Genomic DNA, 17,333 nt, shown 5'->3' on the forward strand with positions numbered 1-17,333 from the left:
ATACACCCAAACCATATGGGAGCTTCTTGGCTATAAAAGAGTTAATATTTGAGGTGAAACAGGCATGGATTCAAATCCTGGCTCTCATGGTATTAGCATTCTGTATAATCTTGCAGGAATGATTTAGTTTTCTGAAACCCGAGTTTCCTCATCTGTCATGTGGGCATAATGATAATACCTCTGGGGTAAGTTTTTGTGTGAGGAGAAAAAAAAAAAAGGTAATGAAATCAAAGTGCCCAGCAATGATACTGACGTATTTAACATTGGTTGATGAATGAAGCCTGTGTCCCATACTCTGTGTCTGATAGATATTATTGTGGGGAGACGATGCTGAGGCATAGGACATTAGAGAGACCACCCATACTTGATAAAACTTTCTGAATGGAGTCCACTGTTCAGACTCCATGTCTCCCCCAAGGGTAAAATACCCTAACATCACAAGCATCATGGACAGGATGTGCTACCCCGTGGTGACATAGACAAGAAATCAAGATAATGCCTGCAGGAACAACAGAAAAAGTGAAGAGTGGAACCAGGATGTACTGTGCTCCTACTGTGTGCCTGGAACTAGACCAAGCTTAGAAGTCTTCCGGGGGAGACCGTTCATTGCTCCCTGCCTTCTCTCTCTCTCTCTTTAAATTTCAGCCATGCTAGCTATCATAACGCATTTGTCCCTGAACTTCTAGACTTTCCAACAACTTCCCTCTTAGCTTCCCTCTGTCATCCTCTCTCTTCTTCTGGGTTAGCTCACACGCTCCTATGTGTGCCAAGGAGCTTCCTCCTTGGGACTGAGAAAGGCAGCAGCCTTTACCTCTGGTGGCCTCGTTTTAGCAAACCTCAGTGCAGAGACAAAACTTTGCTCCTAATTTCCATATTTCAAGGAAGGAATCGGATGGGTCCTTTGTGGATCACATCCCAGCTTCTGGAGCTTGCCCTTTCCTCCCAAGGGAATGAAGAGCTGAGGTTGACCACATGTGTGTCTCCTGCCTCCTACCCTGGCCTGAGAGAGTAGAGGCATCATGATTGACAGCCCAATAGGAACAAAGGTAGGTGTGTGTGTGTGTGTGTGTGTGTGTGTGTCTGTGTCTGTGTCTGTGTGTGGAAGAAGGAGGGGCAGGTATTCTAAAACCAGTACAGGGCAGTGACCAGGAGATGGGACTGGTGATACACACACTGGACTGGTCACGGTGGGAGCCATCATAGGCAGACAGCTGGTGGTCTTGTACAGCAGAAAAAGTTCAGGATCAGCAGGGGTTGGAGAACAGAGCTCATTTCCTATCCTAGGATCTTACATTTCTCAGTGCCAAGTTATTGTATTTCATTAAATAACATAGGCACTATTTTAAATGTGGAGGCCATCGTCTTTTAGATCTCTGTGGTGATCTTGGAAATTCTGGAAACGTTATCACCAGTGGACTGTTGATGCTAAGCACGGTGCTTGGTTAACAGTAAGCACTCCGTAAGTGTTCATAGGATGAGTAAGTACATTGCCAGCTTTCTCCATATAGTGAATATGACCTTCCTGATCTAACAAGTGGCCATTCGAGTGAGAGTGACCTCAAGGTCCCCTCCCCATCTCAACAACTTTCTCCAACAAGAAACCTCAACCTCTCTAGCATTTTTCCCCAGTAAGAAGCCACACTCTCCCAAGACCTCCAGCTTGCAGGTCTTTGAGTGAATGAGCCCTTGGAAGAGCAAACACCAAGGAGCTGGCTTCCAGGTGGTCAGTCCCATTTCTTCTAACATAGCCATTCACCCGCAGCCAGACACTCCCTCTCTGTGCTCTGTAATAACTGCTTTCCCTCGGCTGGGAACGTAGGTCTCCGATTCTCAAGATGTGCTGTAATTTTCTCCTTGTTGACACCTGGCTCCACCAAGTGCTGGAGGCCATGGCTCTCAGCAAAAACCCACTGTGCCTCTTCTGATGACTGTCATTCCAAGAACACTCGCCCCAGCACTCCCGCAAGGCTCCTACCTGGGGACCTTGGGTCTCTCCCACTTGGATGCTACAACACAGTTTTAAAACCAACAGCATTTCCCTGACTCTGCCCCTGGCTTGTTTGTGAGCATCGGGCCCCCAACCTCCCTCCAGCACCTCCAGAGAGTGGGAGGCAATTCTGAGGGCATGTTCACAGGTCTTCAGAAACACAGGCTCCTGGTTCCCATTGATTCTGAGCCTTTCCTCTTGCCCTGTTCTCTACTCAGGATGGAGTCAGACTCCACCTGTCTGAGGTGGATTTAAGGATGTTCTTATCACCAACTTGTATCATTATTAGCATCATAATAGCCCTAGCAAGTATGCCTTGGGTATATAAGGGTTCCAAACACATCCTTACGAGAACCAACAGATGAAGACATGGGATCAGACAGGTAGGAGGACTTAAGATCACACAGCTAAATATGTAACAATGAATCCCACCATTATGTGCAATTATAATGGACCAATAAAAAGTATGGGGAAAAAAGATCACATAGCTAATAAGACAGAGAGCTGGGATTTGAGTCAGAGTGTGTCTTCCCAGCAGTGGCTACACCTTCATTAAAAAAAAATTGGGGGGGCTGGGGATGTGGCTCAAGCGGTAGCGCGCTTGCCTGGCATGCATGCGGCCCGGGTTCGATCCTCAGCACCACATACAAAGATGTTGTGTCCGCCGAAAACTAAAAAATAAATATTAAAAAATTCTCTCTCTCTTAAAAAAATTTTTTTTTAATATCTTCTTTTCACTGTCCTGTCCTAGACACAAACCCCTGGAGTGGGAAGATAGCCTGAGAGATGGCAAATATTACATTCAGTAATTTAATTTCTCACCGTACATGCACACAATACCATTTACCCAGAAGGCAGAGGAAGGAGGATCACAAGTTTCAAGTCCAGCCTGAACAGTTTAGCAAGGTTCTGTCTCAATTAAAAAACAAAAAGGACTGGGGATGTAATTCAATGGTAACGCACCCCTGGATTCAATCCCCAGTTCCTAGTGGGGAAAGTATCAGAATCTGATTTTTTTTTTTTTATGTTGCCATAGACTTCTTCACCCAAGCTTATGTTCTTAAACCTACTCTCCCCTTTGGGTGGGTTCCATTTTCCTAGGAGACTTGGCTGCTCTTCATGCACACACATGTGTGGTAGGCAGCTCCTGGCCCAGGTGGTATGAGTCCCGTGATCCCCAGGAACTCTGATGAGACCTTCAGCAGTGCACATGCCATAGCCCTTTCTCTTCCCAGCACAGTCACACTTCATCTTTGAACAGGGATCTATCGATTTATAGACATTCTTTTTTAAAAAAAGAAGGAACCCATGTCTAGGATCAGAAAAAAAAATTGCTTTTCATTTATGTATGCTGTGCCTAATTCAATCAGCAAATGGGGAGCTATTAAACCCACTATTCCTATGATTGGTGGGAATAATTTTGCAGTTGGAGTCTCTTTAACATCCCAGCTAAATTCACCAGCATTGCTCAAAGTCGTGCAGTCAGAACTGGGGATGTATCACACAGCCATTGAGATATCCACCTTCCTGAGATGGTCTTTTCAGGTTCAAGGACCTTCTCTGTCTGATCATAGAGGAACAATAGTCAGGGCCTTTGGAACTTCTACTTCATAGGAAATAAATAGCAAAGGCATTTGTCATGCTGCAGTCCTCTTTGAGACTCTGTCTCTGTCCTCAGCCAACAACACTTAAGCCAACAATACTTCTCTCCTTTCCTGCACTCTTAGGACAATGGTGTTTCTTGTTCTTGGTCTTTTTTCCTCTTATTTCCCTAAGGTAGCTGGACCTGTTCTCTCTGGAGGAGAAATCCAACTTCTGCATTTTTTGAAAAGTACCGTCAAACCGTGGAGTCTTTAGAAGACATAAAAGCTGGGTCCCTGAGTGCTAGAGAGAATTTCTTAAATATGGTTCCCTACATTCATCCCCCCAGACTTTCTCTCCTGCTCTCCTCAAGCTCTCCCAGACTTTCAAATCTTGTATCTTTGTTTACCTTTCACATTTATTTCTTACCTTCCAGGAGTAAATCTTTGCTATTTCCAAAGCACAGCAATCAAGCAGCTCTGTGACCTTCTCAGTTCTCTTCCCACTACCCCAGTGCACAAAATGCTGCCAGCCCCGTGTGGCTGAGAGAAAATCCCTCTAGGAAGGCGAAGGAAGGGGAGCGCTCAGTCACTCCTAGGCGTTTTCCTATGTGCTTCTCCAGCAGAGGAATCATTGTTTGCCGGCCCCTCTGTGCCCTGACAAGCATGGAATGGGTGTCTAGTGGTGCTTCTAATCAAGCGGGAAGACAGTAGGAGTGATTCTGCTACTGTCACCTTCTTAGGCTAATTCAGATAGATACCAATTGGCCAAAAATTAAAGTTTAGATCCTTAGTGACACTAACCCACTACCAGCATTCAGTACCCACACGTGGCCAGTGGCTGCCATATTGGAAGCATGCTGAACATTTCCATCATCACAAAATGTTCCATTGCACATTGTTGTAGTCTTCACCACCCCACTTTTCTCCTATAGAAACAACTGTTTTACTAACCATTATTTTTTATCAACTGCAATGTCTTAGGAAATAACATTCACATTATAGCAAAAATGGACGTTTCTCCATGATGATCCTGCCCTCTCTGTGGCTGAAGGGAAAAATCAAGCTGTGGTCACTCTGTACTGTTTTTCCTCCTCCATGGAGAGGTGGGCTGGAGCTGGAGAGGTCAGAGAATGGGAGCAAAGGACACACTTGTTCCTAGGGAATTCTTTCCTGATCACAGTAAAGTGACTTAGTAACTACTATCTCTGTGCTAGCTCTGACCCTTAAATGGCCTCCTCTTGTGGAACTGTCTTAATGTGTAATCATTTATTTGCTGATCTCTGAACTCTGGGAAGCACAGATGTCATTGTCTCTGTTGTAACATCACTGCCCAACCAAGCCCCCAAACACAGAGGGTCTGTTGAATTTAAGTCGGATGAGATTGCATGTTCTGTGCAGCCAGTCACTGCCAAGTGCCCATTTGAAATCAATGCCTTGGTCACCATGAACTTGGAGCGTAGAGATGCTATCCTTGTCAGGAGCCAGCAAAGGTTGGTTTTGGCATCAGGGAGAGCTTGTGTTGGACCTGCCTATACTAGGCTTTTCTGTTTCTGTTGAAAACTGACTCTAGATGTTCATATTCTGCATACGTCTACTTGGCTATTTCGTTCTGGGTTGGAAATACTACTGAAGTGTGTCTTGAATATTAATTTGGACATAAGATCTGAATATATTTCCTTTCTCAGACACAGTAGCAACAGAGGATTTGTACAACCATTTCCCAAACTATATTACCCTCATTATCACTGCATCTGTTATGGAGAAAGGGATTTGGGTGGGGGCAACAACAGCAGTATTTACTTAGTAAGTAAAGATTATGAGGAAGCCTCAAATGCATCAGAGAATTTCCTGTGTCTTACATGGATGCAAGATTATTTTTATTTAAATGTAGTGGCTAGGGAGGGTGTGCAGGGTTAGGAGGAAACTAGTGTCAAGAGCCACAGACCAGCAATGGGCAGAAGGGGGTCAGGGCACCCTTAACACATTCTTTCTGCCCTGGGATGGAACCGGGTGACTTCTCTATCCTGCCATCCATCCAGGGCACTGTCTGTCTGTCTTCAAATAAGATGCTGTATGAGATTTGCACATAAGGTACTTTCGGTTTGGACCCTGAGTGTTTTCCTTTCAAAGCAGATTGTTCTGTAGACTTGAGATAACAAAACGGGTGCTCGAACAAACCAACAAAGAGAAAGCAAAACTTGTGAACGTATTTTCTGAGATCAATCAATGCCTATTTCCATAGGCATTTTCAAGGTATCAGTTGAGATTAAGAAACAGAAACAGAAGCTACGGTTCTCAGGATATGAGGAAATGGATCAACTTCGGCATCTCTGACCCCATATGGATTGGAGTCAAGTGCTTTGATGAACATATTATCCGCAAGACAAGAGCAGAATGAAGAAGGGCTCCCCTTATTTTTCCACTGGTTTTGCTTTGTCAAAGCCTCACATTGGATCTGTTTGGTTCATCCCAGAGCTGGCAGAAGCTATCACGAATGCCGGGGTCATTAATGCCCACCAGCAGGAGGCTGGTGAAAGCTTCCCATTTGGAATTCGAGTGTGTTTTCCCTGATGCCCACATCTCCCCCAGAGTACTGTGACCTCAACTTTCCCCAAACATGTAAAAAACCCAAACTGCTGGTTTTCATGTGTCTTTTCCCCAACAGTATGCCAATCCTGCAGGCATTCTGGTACCTCATCCACCTGCTAACGTTTTCTATTTTCTTTTTCCTTAGTCCCTTTCTTGATTCCTTGAACTCTTCCTCCATTTCTCTTTCATTCTTTCATGTCTCTCTTTAAAGATCTCATGGTCTTCTTTGACTTCATACCATTTGTTGTAAGAAACACTCGCTCTTTCCTCCTCGGGGACCACCATGCAAAGGAACCCATAAATGTTCACTGTGAGTGACAAATACCTGTAGCCATGAGGGAATAAAACCCCCCAAAGGGAAATCACACCACCACTCTTGTAGCAGGTGGTGGATATACCACCCAGAGTGTTATCTTAGGACCTCTGTGCTTATTCTTCCAGTTACTAGGAGTGATGGCTATTGACAGCTCACCCCCTACCCCCTCCTGAGGAGTTGCCTTCTGCTTCAGGTTGCCTCCTTGCCCCAAACTGCATCCCCTCCCTGGGTGCAGCCTCAACCCATCACTAGTTGATGGAGGGGTGCTAGTGCCCTTGCTTTGATTCAGAATCACTCAAGGGGCCATACTAGCCCAGGAAGTTTCCATGGATGAGCTGAAACCTCTTCATATCAGAAACTTCTATCTCTGTGCAGTCCAGCCTCCCTCCCGCTGATCTAGATACTGCTTCCTAGAACAGTCCCTATCAGACCTGCATGCAGATCAGACTTTGTGTCTGTTTCCCAGGGAACCTGACCTTTAATGCCTTCTTTGTGTGATGATGTGATGAAGAAGAAGATGATGATAATGATGGTGATGATGATGATGCCAGCAGCTTATACTTCTGAGCACCTACTGTATGCAAGTTACTCTGTATCCAACATATATTGTCATCTTCAATCTGTGCCAACATCCCTAGGATTTTTTTGAGATGGAAAACACTGAGGCAGAAGGAGGTCAAACACCCCACTTGAGAAGGAGCCAAAAAGCCAAAGCTAACAAGTAAACTTAGCTCTGATGGTTGCAGAGAACCAGTAGGACTATTCTTTTGGGAACTTTCTGGAGGTTAATGTTTTGACTTCGTGGTTCTATTGTATCTTAGCCACAATTTGTGGTCACCCAGGTACCACTTTGACCCATGATTGAACTCTTCACATCATGCTATAATCATCTTTTATGGTTTTGCTTTCCTGTGAGAATTTCAAATTTGTTAATCTGGGGTATTCAGTACCTAGGATACCGCTTGGTACACAGTAGGTGCTTGTTAGGGTCTGTAAACAAGTCTGGATGGCGCCTGGCATTTTGCCAGAGGGAGTGGTTAATGTTAAAGTCTGTAAACAAGTCTGAATGGTGCCTGGCATTTTGCCAGAGGGAGTGGTTTGTGAAGTAATGCCAGCGAGCCATTAAGTGTGGAGATTTCTTATTGGTTGACTGCTGTATCTAGTTTATGTTAATTAAGATAAGCTGTGTGGAATGTATATATATATATATATATATATATATATATATATATATATATATATATATATCCCTCCTGTCCTACAATAAACGGCTCCCACTCCTGCTGTATCAGTCTACACAAGTTGTTCGTCACCCCCCGGTTATTTTGCTGCAGCCGGACTGCGGCAGGTGCTCAATGTGCTAGTTAAGTACAGAGGTGTGCCTGGTGTGGATATGAGAGGTCCCCTAAAGCTCCTGTGTTGTGCAGGAATATTCAGAGGTGAAATTGTTAGATCGTGTGAGCTGTAACCTAAGCAGTAACCTAGTTTCGATGGACTAACTGGGTGGGAACTGTAGGTAGGTAAGGCATGGCTGGAGGAAATAGCCCACTGGTGGAGTATTCTGGAAGAATTCATCTTCCTTGTGGCCCCTTCCCCTCTCCCTCTCACTGCCTCCTGCTTACCATGAATCACAGAGGAGCACTCCTCCACCAGGCCTGTCTGCCATGATGTTCTGTCTCACCTTGGCTCCAGAGCAATGGATTCAGCCTACCATGAACTGAATCTCTGAAACTCTTGGCCCCAAATAAGCTTTTCCTCCTCCAAGTTGTCCTTGACAGGTATTTTGGTCACAGTGATGAAAAACTGACTAAAAGAAGGTCTCATTTATGTAACTTGGGATACTTAGTGATGCTCTTTCAACAGGAAAGCAAAGTTCAGTAGCAGAGTACGATATTCAAGAGCACAGATGCTAAATCCACATTGCTTACCTTGACATAGTGACCTTGCAAACCTAGATGTGCCTTGGTTTTGTTCTCGGTAAAGTAAGGATACTATTGTTTGCCTCTTAGCATTGTTTATGGGTGGCATAAAAATTAAATGATATCATGCACATAAAACACTTAGCCTCATGCATGATACATACTGGTTGTAGAGGACCACTAGGGCTCTTCTTTTGTAAACACCTCGTAAATATCATACATTCAGTTACTAGCCACAAATCAATTCCTTTTATCCTAATGCCCTACCATTAGGAAAACCGGTATGGGGTTTTTCAGATTTCTTCTAGCTTCTTGGGGCCCCTCCAAAAGTCGCAAGGTCCTGTGGAAGAGCCCGTTCAGGAAGGATCGAACCCTTCTTGAACATTTCTCTTCATGGGAAAAGCTGACATTGGGCCGGTAGTGGTCCTTCATGACCTCTATGGCAATGAGAATATGTCTAAGCTTAAAGAGATGCTCAGATCTGGGATCGGGAAATGTACATTTAGGAAAAAAACAACATGCCCACACCACCATGAGGATCCTGACAGGCATCCAAAAGGTGATTGTTTCCAAGGCTCAAGGGGAAGCACCTCTGCTTGGACATTACTACTATGGAGGGCGGGAATTGATTGTCGTGACCCACCAAGAGTCAGGCCTCAGGGTCTTTACTGAGTACTTATTATTTATTACATATGCATTCAACATGTCTTGGAGGTATTTCATAGAATCATAAGAGCTCATGATTTGAAGAAATTTCAGATGTCAGCTAGCCTTATATTTTATATTTCCTCCATGACAACTTCTATAGAATTCATAAAACCCACTTAGGAACCAGGAATGTGACAGCCAGTCCAGTATTTTTATCAGCACTTTGGACGCAGAAGTCAATGGCATGATAACCACATTTTCAGAGGATACAAATCCAAGAGGCAGAATCAACTTTTTGGATGAAAGAATTAGGATCCAAGAAATAGAAGGACAAATTAGAATGATGAATCTAACCTAATAAGACTACAGTTAACAAGATAAATATCCTCTTCTGGACTAGGACCAAAATGTTCAATTGCCCTCAAAGACAATGAGAGAGCTTTTCATTTTCATTTTTATATCTATCTAATGATCATCTATTAATATTTACCCTATCTTCTTCTAAAAAGGGCTTGAATTAGCTTAAGAAGAAATGATAGACCAGCTGGTCACCAAGCAGGGCCCCAGATCAACAGCCTCAGCATCACCTAGAAACTTTTTAGAAATGTAACACCTGGGACATCACCTCAGACCTAGAGTCAGGACTTGGAGGGAGAGCCCTACAATCTGGATTTTGACTGTAATCCCAGCAGCTCAGGAGGTTGAGGTAGGAAGATGAAAAGTTCAAAGCCAGCCTCAGCAAAAATGAGGAGCTAAGCAACTCAGTGAGACTCTGTCTCTAAATAAAATACAAAATAGGGCTGAGGATGTGGCTCACTGGTTAAGTGCCCCTGAGTTCAATCCTCAGTACCCACCCTGCAAAAATAAGCCTTTTGGGGGAATTCTTGTGCACAGTAAGTTTTGAAAACCACTGTAAGAGGTTGTCAGATATTTAAATAGGAAATTCCAGAGAATTCAGAAGTTGCAGTGACAATTGAGCAAGCAGTAAGATGACAGAACAAATGTCATCACAGAACAAATTTGTCAACACAAATTTGGTGCCGAGCATTCAAACAGCTAACACAAAGAAAAATTCATAACAGCGTATACACAAGACCAGGCCTGAAAGCTTCCTACAGCCAGCCTTTGTGCTGAGATTTGGGGAAAAATTCCCTCTGTCTTCATAAAGAAGTAAACACACATCGTAACACATGGTATGCTCAGCTGTATCCCTGCAGTAGTAAAAAATGGCTTAGGAAGGTTGTTTCTCTGTAATCTGCATCTTAATTGGGCCAATGATGGGCCAAGATGGGATTTCTGTTGAGAATAAGATCAACATGTATTTGGGGTGCTCTGTTGATCTGTGTCCATAAACAAGTAAGTTAAAGGAAAAAGGGGATTTTTATCATTGTGGGTTTTTTTTGTTTTGTTGTTATTTTGGTGGTTCTGGGGATTGAACCTAGGGCCTTGCGCATGTGAGGCAAGCACCCTACCAACTGAGCTATATCCCCATCTGGGGATATGGTCTGACAGTGTTTGGATCCCTATGGTCAGAGCTGAGGTTACTGACACCCTGACGAAAGAATAGAATAGAAAGAATCCCACAATTCTTTCCTGTGGGCAATCCCTGCCTTCCTTTCACCAGAATAAAAGAAAGGGACCTTCCCCATGGCCACCTGTCTCTTCTTTGGTAATCTCCTCCTTTGGATCAATTTTTATTTCAAGTTGGAATATTAATGAACTGTAGCTGGACTGCTTGGTATGTCATTCACTTATGCTATCTTTAAAGAAATAATTTGTGTCTTCATTTGAGATTATTTGCATATAAAATTTCACATATCTCAAATGACAAGTTTGGGGCAAAGAATACACGTCAGAGTACTATGATTTATAAATCATAGATAGAGATAAGGGAATGACAGCCCAGGGGTCAGAAACACGAGCTGACAGTCATGCAGCCATGGCTCATCTTCTCAGTTCCGGTACCTACTCTGTGATCTTGGGCAAGGTGGAGGTGAAAATGGTCCACATTTGGCATCTGACATGCAGCGTGGTCATGGTGGGAGCAGTGCTTGTTGACTTTGGCAGAACACAAAATGAGAACATTGAACTTCTTTCATGAGACATCACAGGTGATATCCCTCCCTTAACAAAAAGTACAAAGTACAAAGTGAGGATGCTGTGGCTAGAGTCTGAGCATCCGATTCAGACCCTGACATCCCTCCCTCTCTGCACTTTGGTTCTGATAATGTTATAAGCAGAACCCATAGAATAAAGGACCATCAAGCAAACAGCGCAGAGCACAGGGAGGGCTTCAGAAACTTTGCCATGGTCCTAGCTGATGGGCAGCAGAACAGAGGCTGAAACCCATGCCCCTACATCACATTCGTTCACCGGTTTTTCTTGATCTTCTTGCTCCTGCCTCTTAAAATTTTTGAATTTAGTAACATTTGATTTACCTCCATTTGAGATTTCACCGTGTCCTGGAATGCACAATAATAAGGATCTGAAGACTCTGACTCAAGTTTCAGCTTTGTCACATACTAATTGTGCTGCCTTTAGCAAGTCACTCATCTTCTGTGGGTCTTAGTGTTCACGCCTTAATGCGAACAATAACATCTGCACTTGTTGCTTTTCTGGAGTCATTACAAAGTTTAATGAGATTTGTATGAAAGCTTCTTGTAAGCTCTGCTGTTCTATGCAAATGTGAGAAAGTTTTATTTATCAGGAGGACTGTCCCCCCATTTCCCTGTGTCTTCTGCCACATGCCTGCAGATTCCCCCTCCTTTTTAGAATCCTCCCCCTCCCCAAGGGTCCTTTTCTCAAATTTTTGCCTTTACTCCTTCAGGATGCTTCATCTCAATAATAACTCTTTATACATAGCCTCTAATAATGTAACAGAAGAAGAAAAATAAAAAAAGTCTTATTAATTAAAATTATACCAATCTTTGAGAAATATGGGATCACCTAGCAGAACATTATGCCAAGTACTATCCGATGCTATTTTGTTTGCATTGATCTCAAATGTTCAAGAGTTGTATACAAATTAAGCAAGAGAGGTGTCTGAAGATTACCCCCACATGGTCCTGAGTCACTAGATATAGTCATGGCCACCCCCGGAAGTTTGCAGCTAAAATTCAAATTATCTTAGCGAATACTGGAAACTGTAACTGTGGAGGTGGAGAGCTTGACAGACTCCTGTGTTTTTCTGTTGTGGTGGAAAAATGAGCCATTTGATCCAAGTGTAAGCCCATAGGCTTTGTTGTCTGTGTGACCTTGGCTTAATATTGCTAAACAATGTTACTTACTTTGTTTGGAAAAAAAAAAAAGTTAAAAATGTCCCAATGGAGTATTGGAGGTAATTGAATTATGGTACTTTGGTTTATTTCTTCTAATCCATGCAAAGAGATTCCATTGTAAAGACACATGTAATAAAAGGAGACAGAGGGCAGGAGGCACAATGGAGCTGGCCTCACCCAGGCCAGGGCTGGACTTTCCCATTCTAGGTCACTCCACAGTGGAAGTTGGCCAGTTGTCCCCCATACAGCTGTAGGGTGGACTTTGACCTCTTGTGTTTTTTCCTTTCGTTTAGTTTCTCCGCCTACTGGCTTTGGCCCTTAGGTTTCCCCAATGCTCAGGTCAGCTAAGTCCCTCCAGTTCAATTCTGTCATTCAACATCCTTTGTGTGACTAAGTTGTTCTCTTGCTGTGCATTTCTCCATTCATAGCTTTAGAGAGATCACCCAGTTCTGGGACCAGTAGAAGATTGTTGTGTAGGGGGTCAAGGTTACACTGTGCTTGAGTTCAGATCCTGACCTGTGCATTTTCTGAAGATGTGACCTTAAGCACATCTTAAGATGAAGGTTGCTTCATCTGTGTCTTGGGCTTCCTCATCTGAAAAATGGGTTCGCTGATTCAGAATTCACAGGAGTATTATTGATTCATAAATAACAAAAGTAAAGTACTGGGCACAGTTCCTGCCACAAACTAACCCTTCAGCAAATGCCAGCTGTAGTAAGGAGAAAGGCACCTGATGGGGGTCTGATACAACCTTACCAATCATTCACCTCCTTCCTTTGTGTTGAAGCAGATGGCACTGTCCCATCCCCATCTCTCAGAATACGCCTGTTTCCTAAAAATAGGTGGCATTCACCAAGATCTGGTGGAGCTGCCCAACACTTGATCAAGGCCACAGGAAGCCACGGACTTCTATCAAGTTAGCCTTAGGCCTCTTCCATGAGACTAAGTGGCTGGCTCTCTGCTTCCAGCTACCAGAAGCAGCTCATGCTGATGGTGTTAAAAGGCCCAACTGGGCAGCGTGATGCCCTAGGATGAAGCCTTCTCCAGGGGAGGCCATATTTGCAGACCTGTGAAGTGATTTCTTCTGACATTTCCACATCAGGAGGGGAAGCCCCAAGATTTCACATGAAGGAAAAAACAGGGAGCTAAAGTAGGCGTGGGATGAGATGGAGTGTTTGCTTTGGGCCATAGAAATTCCTTGGGTTGTTCTGCAGTGATGCTTTATAGAAAGGGGCCGGTTCACAGCACTGTGGGTGACAGGTAGCCAAAGGCTTTCCAACTCGGAAAGGGTTTCCAGCCGTTTTTAACAGGACTCTTCCTCAGGCCTCACACAGCTCCTGCCTCCTTCAGGGCTGCTGTGCATCTGAAGGCTCCCACTGTGCACCCTGACTGTGCGGGGGGCTACATTCGTCCCTCCCTTCTTTTTCACAGCCCCAGAAGCAGGGGCTGCCACACCCTCATTTTACAGATGGGAAGCTGAAGCACAGGGAGGCTGAGCCGCTTTCCCAAGGTCAGAGTCACGTGGGTTGAAGTGGTCGAGTCGAGTTGGGAATTGTACTCTGTTCTTCCAGGTTGTTTATTAGAGAATGTTTTGGTGCATAAATGACCTAAATAACTGTTTGCCACCATAGTAGGACCTTTGCAAGTCCACATGTGCACTTCAGAAATATATATGTGACAAAGGAATTCGTGTTTAACCTGGGAGTGCAAAGTTTTGAATATGGATGGCGAAGTTACTTAGGTATCAACTTTACTGATTATTCAGGGCCCATTGCTGCTTTCAAGGGGGGGCACCCTTAGGAGAGGCGCCAGCTAAGGCAGCCTGTGAAACTTGCCGATTCACTCTCAGCAAGACCTTGAGACAGTGGTGGCTTTGAACCCACCCTTAAAGCTATCCTTCTTGCCTTTATCCATTCTGTGCGGATGAGATCAGTGAGCAAGGACAGGTAGGTAGGATTGGATGCTTTCCTCCCGAGAGGACAGGGAAGCAAGGAGCAAGATAGGCTTAAAAGTTACGGTCGCCTCACTTGGAAGGGAACCTGTGGCCAGATGCTGATGAGCCCTGGCTTGCACTGAAGAGTTTGGTTTCTCTAACCCAAGTCTTTCTCAGATGGAGGCTTATGAAAATAAGAAGCACATTAGAACCATATCTGTTGGAAAAATGCAAGTTGGATGGGACGTGTTCCCCCATGTGACTAGCAAGTAGGTGCTAAGTGCAATCCCCAATAGTAGTTCTAGAAAATAAAATCATTGGTAGCATCATTGGAATCCAGTATCAAGGATCAAGATATGTTGGAATCGATCTATCAAAGATGACTTTGATATATTTAATAACTTCCTTATTTCAAAAGTACTGTTAATAGAAAATACCTGATAACATCTCTCCTCCAGAGGAAGCTTGGATTTTTGAAACAGACACTTCAGTCTTCCCGCATCCATTGGGACACGCCTTGATCTCTCCTCTTTGAGTCTCTCTCCTGCCCAGAATGGAGTGCAGCCTCCTGATGGCTCACAGGCACCATCCTGTTTCTGCACAGCGCTGGCCTGTGTTGTGCCGTGAGGGAGGAGAGATGCCTGGTTATTTTGAGGCCTTTAAAAATTAGGTCTCCTTTCTCTTTCTCTCTTACTCACAGATTGGCTGGTGGCCATGGTGTCTGGCCCCTGTCCACGTGTCTGTTTGTAAACAGTTGCTAGTACATTTTTTACCCTTGATCAAGTGCTCGGTGTCTAATGACCAGGCTAGTCGATATGTGTTTTTTAAAATAAGAGTTAACAGACTCCAAGGGAGAACAAAGGGGCTCTTTTGAATTAGGAACGGCAGCTATTTTCACCATCAGAAAAAGCTACTTCTCTGTGTAGAGATAATTGAATTTTGTATTATTAGTGACATTTACATAGTGGCATTACTATGAGGGATGCTTTGGCGGGAAGGAAGGAAGGAAGGGAGGGAGGGAGGGAGGGAGGGAGGGAGGGAGAGAAGGTGGGGAGAGAGGAAGAAAAGAAAGCCAAGCTGGTGCTGGGTTTTGGTGGCTTGATTAATCTCATTTTGCATTTCTCTCTTTTCACATTTGCTGTTTGCAGTGGTTTGAACTTCATTGACTTGATGGTGCGACAAGGGAATATTGACAACCCTCCCAAGACTCCCCTGGTGCCCGGATTCGAGTGTTCTGGGATCGTTGAAGCTCTGGGAGACAGCGTGAAGGGATACGAGGTATTGTTTTGACGCTACCTTAAAGAGTCATCTCCCTCTGGAATCCAGGGAGATTAGGCGGAAACATGCTTGGAGTCATTAGGCCTGGTGTTATTCTCGTCATCTTATTATTTGGTTTTATTAACAACGCTTGTAGCGATAGGACTTTCCAAAGACCTCATGCCTCCTTCATGTACTATTTTGGTTGCTTCTAGCAGTAATTTGGATAAGTGAGCAGCATGAATCTCCTCTTCCCCTTTATTCATGTAATGCAGCTATTAAATCAGTGTCTGGACTTGGATTAGCTAAGGGGCATGGCTCCTTGCCCCACCTGCCATTTACCATTACCTTGGGCTCAAAATTACAAAGCACAAACATTCTGGAGGGGGGGGGGATAACCTCTGAATTTTATAATTTGGTTCCTTTAAATATTTATTCAACATATACATTTATCATTTATAAATCCTTAACTACTATGGGAATAAGGGAAGTAACATTTTGGAATGAAGAGATCTTAAGTCAAAGAGTAGGGGTGCTTGACAATGAGACAGAGTTGGCCATGGATTGATGGCTTCTGAGGAGGACACTGGGTAAAAAAGGTTTATTATTATGTTATTCTGACCACTTTTGTTCATGTTCAAAATTTCCCATAATAAAACTTTTTTTTTTAATTTGTGAAAAATGCATGACCCTCTCTACCATTATGCAAAGCAAATAGAATAAGGTCTATACAAACTAAACACTATGGACACATAACTTGCCTAAACTTATAATATTTTGGAGTCAGAAAAATCAATGCAAATCAAGAACAAGAGCGCTCAGTCATAACTAAGTCTTCCCAGGGGAGATGGAAGGGATCTCATACCTGAGAACCCACCAGAACCAGAGCCATAGAGAAGTTATCTTGTAGAACCCTGCAAGGTAAAGGTCATTATTACCCCTGAGGGTCAGAAAGGTTCAGTAATTTCCTGCGAGATCAGAAGGGCAGCGAGTGGCGGTAGAACCTGGATTTGTCACCAGAGCCTTTTTACATGCCTAGAATTTCAGTCTTGACCCCAACCCCCAAGAGCTGCAGCACTAAATATGAGAAAGAACTGAAGGCGCATCCTATAAAGTCCATTGCCAGGGTACCCTTCAGGTGGATTGGAGTCTGCTTCTCAGTCTCAGAGCATCTGAGCCTCATTGTATTCTGAAAATATTAATATGCCTCAAATTCGTTATAATTAATGTCCAGAAATCTCATACCACTTATCACTTTTCTGGTCAATGGCTTCCAGATAATACAGTAGAAAAATACTGAGAAAGAAGAAAATGAGGTGTTTTTTTTTCTTTCTTTCTCTCTTTTTCACATGACTTTTACATTTTCTGTCCCCAGGTAAGCAATATAACCAGAGACACACTATCTCTCCGTGAAAGAACTGCCTTAGGAGATTATCTGTTCTTAACTCCTACACATGACCTAGAAGGAAAGCCCTTTCTACTCTCTATATTAGTCCTTGAATAAATAACCACGGAATAAATAACCGGTGATCTCAGAAGAAAACAGCGAACAGGGGCGTTATTAGACTTGGTGTAGAGGGCTAACTTACCATACTTGTTGATGTCTATTTTTCCTTTAAATATGATTTATCTGCTCATTAGCCCTGGGATTCTTACTATCAAATGCACCCCCGAACTCTCTCTTCACCAATGCGTTTTTTTTTTTTTTTTTTTTGGCTCAGAAATAAATAAAAGAAGCCGCCTCCACATTCCCAGTGAGAGGGTGATGTGGGAGAAAGCTGCACTAATACCCGCTGTGTAATTTCAAGATTTGCAATCATGCT

At 43.7% G+C, this 17,333-nt stretch overlaps 1 protein-coding gene across 1 annotated transcript in view; it reads left to right on the top strand.

The window, feature by feature from the left end:
* Vat1l (vesicle amine transport 1 like) overlaps nucleotides 1-17,333 on the top strand; it is a 143,974-nt gene that overhangs the window by 8,314 nt on the left and 118,327 nt on the right. Inside the window, exon 2 of the mRNA XM_046435036.2 lies at nucleotides 15,402-15,531. Coding sequence (XP_046290992.2) covers nucleotides 15,402-15,531 — 130 coding nt within the window. The remainder of the gene's footprint in view (nucleotides 1-15,401; nucleotides 15,532-17,333) is intronic.

The sequence above is a fragment of the Marmota monax genome, unplaced genomic scaffold (assembly GCF_021218885.2).
Source record: "Marmota monax isolate L192 unplaced genomic scaffold, Marmota_monax_Labrador192_F-V1.1 WCK01_AAM20220418_F8-fsc00024, whole genome shotgun sequence".
NCBI lineage: Eukaryota > Metazoa > Chordata > Mammalia > Rodentia > Sciuridae > Marmota > Marmota monax.